General features: G+C 47.9%; 1 protein-coding gene across 1 annotated transcript in view; it reads right to left on the reverse strand.

Moving 5' to 3' along the window:
- Positions 1-1,953, reverse strand: part of fgd (faciogenital dysplasia) — a 49,936-nt gene extending 47,983 nt beyond the window's left edge. The window contains exon 1 of the mRNA XM_056593022.1: positions 1,645-1,953. Coding sequence (XP_056448997.1) covers positions 1,645-1,666 — 22 coding nt within the window. The 5' untranslated portion in view covers positions 1,667-1,953. The remainder of the gene's footprint in view (positions 1-1,644) is intronic.
- Positions 1,954-6,572: the final 4,619 nt, after the last annotated feature.

A 6,572-nucleotide genomic window follows, 5' to 3' on the forward strand; every position in this document is an offset into this window, starting at 1 on the left:
AAAACGGGTGACTGCCAGAGTGCCGGAAAAAGAAAATCATTCTGCAGGATGGCAGATCGATTCGTCCCTTGAGCCCTCCAACAAACATTCTCTCTCTCTCTCGCCCGCCCGCTCGCTGCTCACCTCAACATCAAATATCATCCCTTCAGCACTTCACCCCCAAATATATTTATATCTCCCTCTCTCCCCTTCCCCCCCCCTCTCCTTTGTCTCTGTGTCAGCAGTAAATCGGTTCCTATTGTCCACGTCAGGGACGTGACTGTCTGCCGCGTGCTTACGCTGCTCTATGGTCCCGCCACCCAACCACTGGCCGGGTCGCACGCCGGAAAGAGGGTCGTGTCCTCTAAGAAAACGCTCCGGAAGGAATGTGTGGAATAACGAAAGAGGAGAGCGAGCAAACCACTGTAACGGTAACAAAATGTCTCCCCCCCTCACAGCACAGAGAGGCCCGACAGAGAATGAATTGATCCGATCACACACACACACACACCCACGTGCACGCACGCACACTCTGAGCTAAGAACAAAAACAGGAGACAGAGACACAGTCTACTGATTTCTAATCACATTTCATGCTCAGCAGTCGTCCTCTGACTGTATCACACTCCTTCATCCCTCCCCCTCATATCATGTTCCACACATGATGGACCTGGGTAACCATTATAACAGACACACACACACACACACACACACACACACATATACAGACGAAAAGTTGTACACACACGCACACAATTTGACAAAATCACACACACACAAACATACAACACTAACTTATCCACACATCAACACAAACTTCCTCATTCATAACCACACAGACACAAACATATTTATCCACACACAAAGACACACACATACTTGCACACACACACAAATGCGTAAACACTCACACAGTACTCTCTCACACACACACACACACACACACACACACACACACACACACACACACACACACACACACACACACACACACACACACACACACACACACACACACATTCACAAACCTTCCCCCACACACACACACACACACATACATTCACAAACACATTCACAAACGTACCTTCCCACACACACGCACGCCACACACATGCACGCCACACACACACACACACACACACACACACACACACACACACACACACACACACACACACACACACACACACACACACACACACACACACAGCAGTTTCCATCACTAAATATGCATCCTGGTTTTTTGATGACAGACATATCTCATCAAAGCAGCTGTTAAAAAATAATTTGATCTCGGCACACTGATTTATGGAGCATATCAACACCAAGGAAATACGCCTCAGATTTATATGAAGGCGTTGGTGACGTCAGAGGTGCTACTTTTGAGATTTGGCATTGCAATGCTACTTTTCTTGTCGTGTCAGCTTGGTTATTGTCTGCTCTTTCTGTGTGGTACGATAGCATTTCAAGCAACAGCAAAAAATATATACAGTAGGCTATACTATGAATGCTTCTAAAGGCCTTAACTGCCCACTGGCAGATGGCAAATGCATTTACATCCTGTGCGCAAAAGTCCCGTTTTTTTTTTTACATAAACAAACTGAAAGGAATTCCCATGAGTTGCAAACAGCAAAGTTAAAGGTTATAATCGAAACGTTTTGCTTACCAGTAGCCGAGACTCCCTGCATCTTGCACAAAGTTGTTGGGACTGTCTCGCTTCCCGCAGAGATTAAACTCGCTGCCCCGGCATAAACGGCGTTAACTCGGGAGGAGTGTCCTGACTTCTGAGCCCCCCTGTTCTACACAGATACGTCTAGATAGCGGACTACGGACTCTGCATGCTTCCTTCGCAGACCACTAAATACCCGAGCACAATATATTGTGTGAACGAAATCAGGGCACGGTTGTTCCGCGTAGTTCCATCGCCTCCGTCTCCCGAAAAGAAGTGTCTCCTCTGCGCGGCACGATACTTCGGTCCTCGGGTCTCTGGAAAAGGATGCGCGCTCCCGAGGATAGGGGCGGGCACGCTGGCCCATTCATCAAGCACGGCATTATTAAGCAGAGGAGAGGAGCTTGTAGGTCCACTGTAGACACGTTGCCTTTGGCGTAACAGCATTTAAGATCACTGAGGCAAATTAAGTAAATAGTACAACTTGAATTTGCCTATCAATTTGCATTTTTATGTCTCCCACCCACTGTTTGCTCTATATATGTCCAAGGAATGTAGGCCAACAACTTCAAGTGAACAACGACAACACTGAAGGGATTTCAACATCTACTGTAGCATTTGTTTTTTCTGTAGCTGCAACTCTTCCTGCTCATTGCCCATACAGGCTTCTTCATTATAATGCTGCTCTGCATGCTCAGTCATAGAGTGGACTAGGCTGTGTGGCCTTGGCCTTCATTAGGTTGAGACGATTCCTCTGCCCCAGAAATCATTCTTGGTTCGAAAATAAATAATTGAACCAAAAGACACACAGTTGGCTAAAAATGGGCCCCGCAAGTAATTACAAACATTTCTAAAACAGACCCTAGAAACACGATAGCGGCTCCCTCTCCGTGTGTGTGTGTGTGTGTGTGTGTGTGTGTGTGTGTGTGTGTGTGTGTGTGTGTGTGTGTGTGTGTGTGTGTGTGTGTGTGTGTGTGTGTGTGTGTGTGTGTGTGTGTGTGTGTGTGTGTGTGCGCGCGCGAGTGCATGCGTGTGCGCGAGCGTGTGTGTCGGTTGTTGCGCGTGTTTGTGTAGTAGGTCTATCATCCTCCTCCCTCGTGTTCTTTCTAAACCCATGTCAACTCAGCCACGCATCATTAACCACTTTTGTGTGTGCCGCTGTAGCTGCACGCTTCTCTCGTGTCCGTAATGAACACACACCAAATCCGACCCCAGTACAAAGCTCCCTGGCTGGCCGGCTGCCATTGAGAATACTACTAGACTAAAATACAGGACAACTGGTCGTTGTTCTAACTATTTGGTTAATTGATGTAGCCTTTAGTTTCAAAGGTCGGCCTACTATGTTCTCTCTTTGATTGTAGCATAATAATGTCAAATGTTGACATTTACATTTCTACTAATGTTATTGTGAAAAGGCCAATACATTTTCTATTTTTGCTCGTTAACAAGAAAATGAATTTGTACGAGGCCTACTGTCCTGTACTTTCTTCTGCGACGGCGTTGCTTCTTATAATAAAGCGCATTTTATTTCCCATATTACACTCATTAGTACACAATTCATTAGTACCTGCAACAGTCTGTCTCCTGTCTGTTTTTTGCACCATAATTTGTTCTGCAGGATGCACTTCTGAAGCAGGCAGGTTTGTTTTGGTTGTGTTGCCGTTTCTGTGCAGAGTGTAGCTGATGTAGTGCTGCACATGTCACTGTGGACTCAGAGGGGTCGAGTGATTTGCGGATGACTGAACTCATGTCTTAAACAGGCTCAGAGCCCCCGGAGCACTGGGTACTGGCTGCACTGTGGGTATGAGTGTGTGTGTGTGTGTGTGTGTGTGTGTGTGTGTGTGTGTGTGTGTGTGTGTGTGGGGGAGAGAGACTGTGTGTGTGTGTGTGTGTGTGTGGGGGGGGGGGGGGGCTGGGTGCACAGACTGAACCCCCCTGAGACACATCCTCTCCTCCTCCGCTTCCCTAGGGGCTCAGAAGCCACGTCTACACAACACACAATTCACTGAGGGAGGGGGACGCAGGGAGAGGGAGGGAGGGAGGGAGAGAGAGGGGGAGAGGGCGAGAGATATGGATAAAGAGAGAGGGAAAGAGAGAGAGAGAGATAGAGAGGGAGCGAGGGAGAGAAAGAGAGAGGGATAGAGAGAGAGGGAGAGAAAGAGAGAGGGTGATAGAGAGAGAGGGGGGAGAGGCGGAAAAAAGTTTGAGGGGAGAGAGACAGAAAGAGAGAGAAAGAAAATTAAGCTGAAAAGTAGGGGACCCAAAGCGAGAAAAGACAACGAATAAATGGAAGATAGATAGATCAGCAGCAAATGCTGATGAAAGAAGCAACGTGGAATGTGAGAGTGTGCTTTTCCACACCTCAACCCCCCTCTGGTGTGAATCTCCCGCTCGTACGACTAATCGCACCCGCATCGCGCCGCTCGCTCCTCTTTCATTAGCACACGACGCAGCCCTCCTGTGCAAATTAAACCACCGGGCCTGTTGAGCCGGCACTAGACGTGTGTATTGGGTGTGGGTGTGTATTGTGCGTGTATTGTGCTCTGTGACGCAGCCAAACGTCACCAGGATGATACCTATGGGACCACACACCAGCGTTATGTGTAGACTTGTGTGACTCACACATTATAGGGAGGGAGACGATGATGATGATGATGATGATGTTGGGGATTATGATTTTCACACCCAGGACTGTCAGGAGTGAAAAATGTTTCTGAATGCATTAATGAGATTCAGTGAAACTCATTCTTATTCAGAAGTTAATCCGCCCTGCATGGTTCATGTCTCATTCACAGCGTTGGCTTAAGGTAACGTACAAGTAGGATATACAGTATTCAATGGCTGTCTAGGAGTATTTGGGTGTGTGTGGATGTTTTGATGTGTGTTATGACGTTAGGTTGTATTTTAACGAGCACGGTTATCAGGGTACACTGCAAAAAATGAATGTCACTCAACGTCTTTTTTTGCCTGAATAAACAAAGGTTTGATTGATGGATGTGTGTGTGTGTGCGTCTGTCTGTTTGTCTTTGTGCGTGTGTGTGTGTGGGGGGGGGGGGATTGAAGATGATACTTCAGCAGCTTCAGTATGTTTGTCTCTCTGACAGCTGAGGTTGTTTGTACGTGTTGTTTGCTCTTTTCTGGGGCCGTTTTGCCTCACCAGATGCACTCTGTGTGCTTTCCTGGTTCTTTGCTCTCCAAATGTCCACGTGAATTAAGAACGTCACATGATGTCTCCGGCTGACGTGCAGAAAGAAGGCTCTTTGTGAGAAACCTTTGGTTTAGAAGGCCTCCAAGAACACACTTAGAAACGCACAAATTATGGTTTCCCGCAGCAAAACCCAGACACACACACACACGCATCCAAAAAGCAAAGCTCAACCGTGGCGGTAAAAGGTGCCAACACAATAATCTTTTTAAAACCTTCCGTAAACCTTCCCCCCCTTAATAAGAATGCTGCTGACACAAATAGGGATTTGTGTGTGTGTGTGTTCGTATGTGTATGTTCCTTTGTGCGTGTCAGTCTGTATGTATGTGTGTGTGAGTGCTCGTGTGTGCGTGCCAGTGAGCCTGTGTGTGTAGCGTCTGTTACAGAGACACCATGTGGTGAAACAGGATCCTGCACAAGTGAGCATAGAGACAGCTGAGGGAGTGAAGGCCCTTGTGCTGCTCCGTCTCCACGGCACCTGACTGAACGGAGTGGGCGGGCCAGTACTGGAACCCGGGTCCCCTTCCCCTCGCAGCAGACAGGCGAGGCGTGAGGAAGACCAACAACAATAGACTGCACTGTCTCCGGCGGTGGTGATGTCATAGGCAAATCCCCCATCAACTGCCCCCCCCCCCCCCCCTTTTATGCCTTTCATAATTGGCATTAAGAAATGTATGGTTGGTGTGGTGACAGGCGTAGGCTGTTTATTAAGTTATCAAAGTGAAGACTCAAACCACATGACAGTCATAGGGAGAGGGTCATGTTTCTGTCACCGGATGATCTGGAGGCAGAAACGTCTTGCATTGCAACGTCACTATAGGCTCCATTTTACTTTTCCCTCCCTCCCACCATACAGAGAGACACAGTAAATATATAAACTAATCTAAAAAAAAGATACCAAAGCAAGTTTGGTTCCAAATTAGATTGGTTATTTCTAGTGTAAAATTTGGAAAATTGTAGAAGGCAAAGCGTGACATCTTTGTTGTAGGATTCTGGGATTTTATGGGGACATCAGAGGACATTGGACTGTTAAAGTTACGAGTTATCGTCAATTCCTTTCCGCGAAATTGAGCCCCTTCCAACGATTTTCCAGTTGAACAACTCCAGAGGAAGCAGAGAGAGAGAGGGGGGGGGGGGGGGGGGGTAGAGAGAGAACGAGAGAGATTTAATCTATAGGCTAAAATGCCCCCCGGGGATGCAACAGGAAGTGGAGGAGTACCCCAGGTCGGGGGCCGTTGGGTCCGGTCAGTGTTTGTTTCTTGAGTTTAATTTAGCGTGGGGAAGGTCAGAGACTATTGGAGAAACCAGGGAAGTAACATCGGATGATGAAATACAACAAGGTAGAGCAAGGCCGCCGGGAAAAGGTTGAAATATGAGATAGGAGAGAAAAGAGAGAAAAGAGAGAGGAACAGACAGAGAAAGAGACAGACGGACCCAGAGGGGGGAGTAGAAGGGGCTGGTTGACTTCTTATTTCTCTGGGTGTGGGTGTGCATTGTGTGAAACGTGATCGCGTCCCCGAGTCTCTGGGACAGCTGGGAAGTCACTCCAGCCTTTCCCAGGCCTGAGCTCCTCCAGCTGGGAACACTCTGGGACGAGGCTGGGCCGGAGCCGGCAGCCTGGGACTGCTGCTGCACACTCAGCTGTGGGGTTAACCCTTCAGAGCACAGCAAGACGGCACACACCCACGTACATATGGATATATACATACACACAGACAAA

Source organism: Gadus chalcogrammus, chromosome 1 (assembly GCF_026213295.1).
Source record: "Gadus chalcogrammus isolate NIFS_2021 chromosome 1, NIFS_Gcha_1.0, whole genome shotgun sequence".
NCBI lineage: Eukaryota > Metazoa > Chordata > Actinopteri > Gadiformes > Gadidae > Gadus > Gadus chalcogrammus.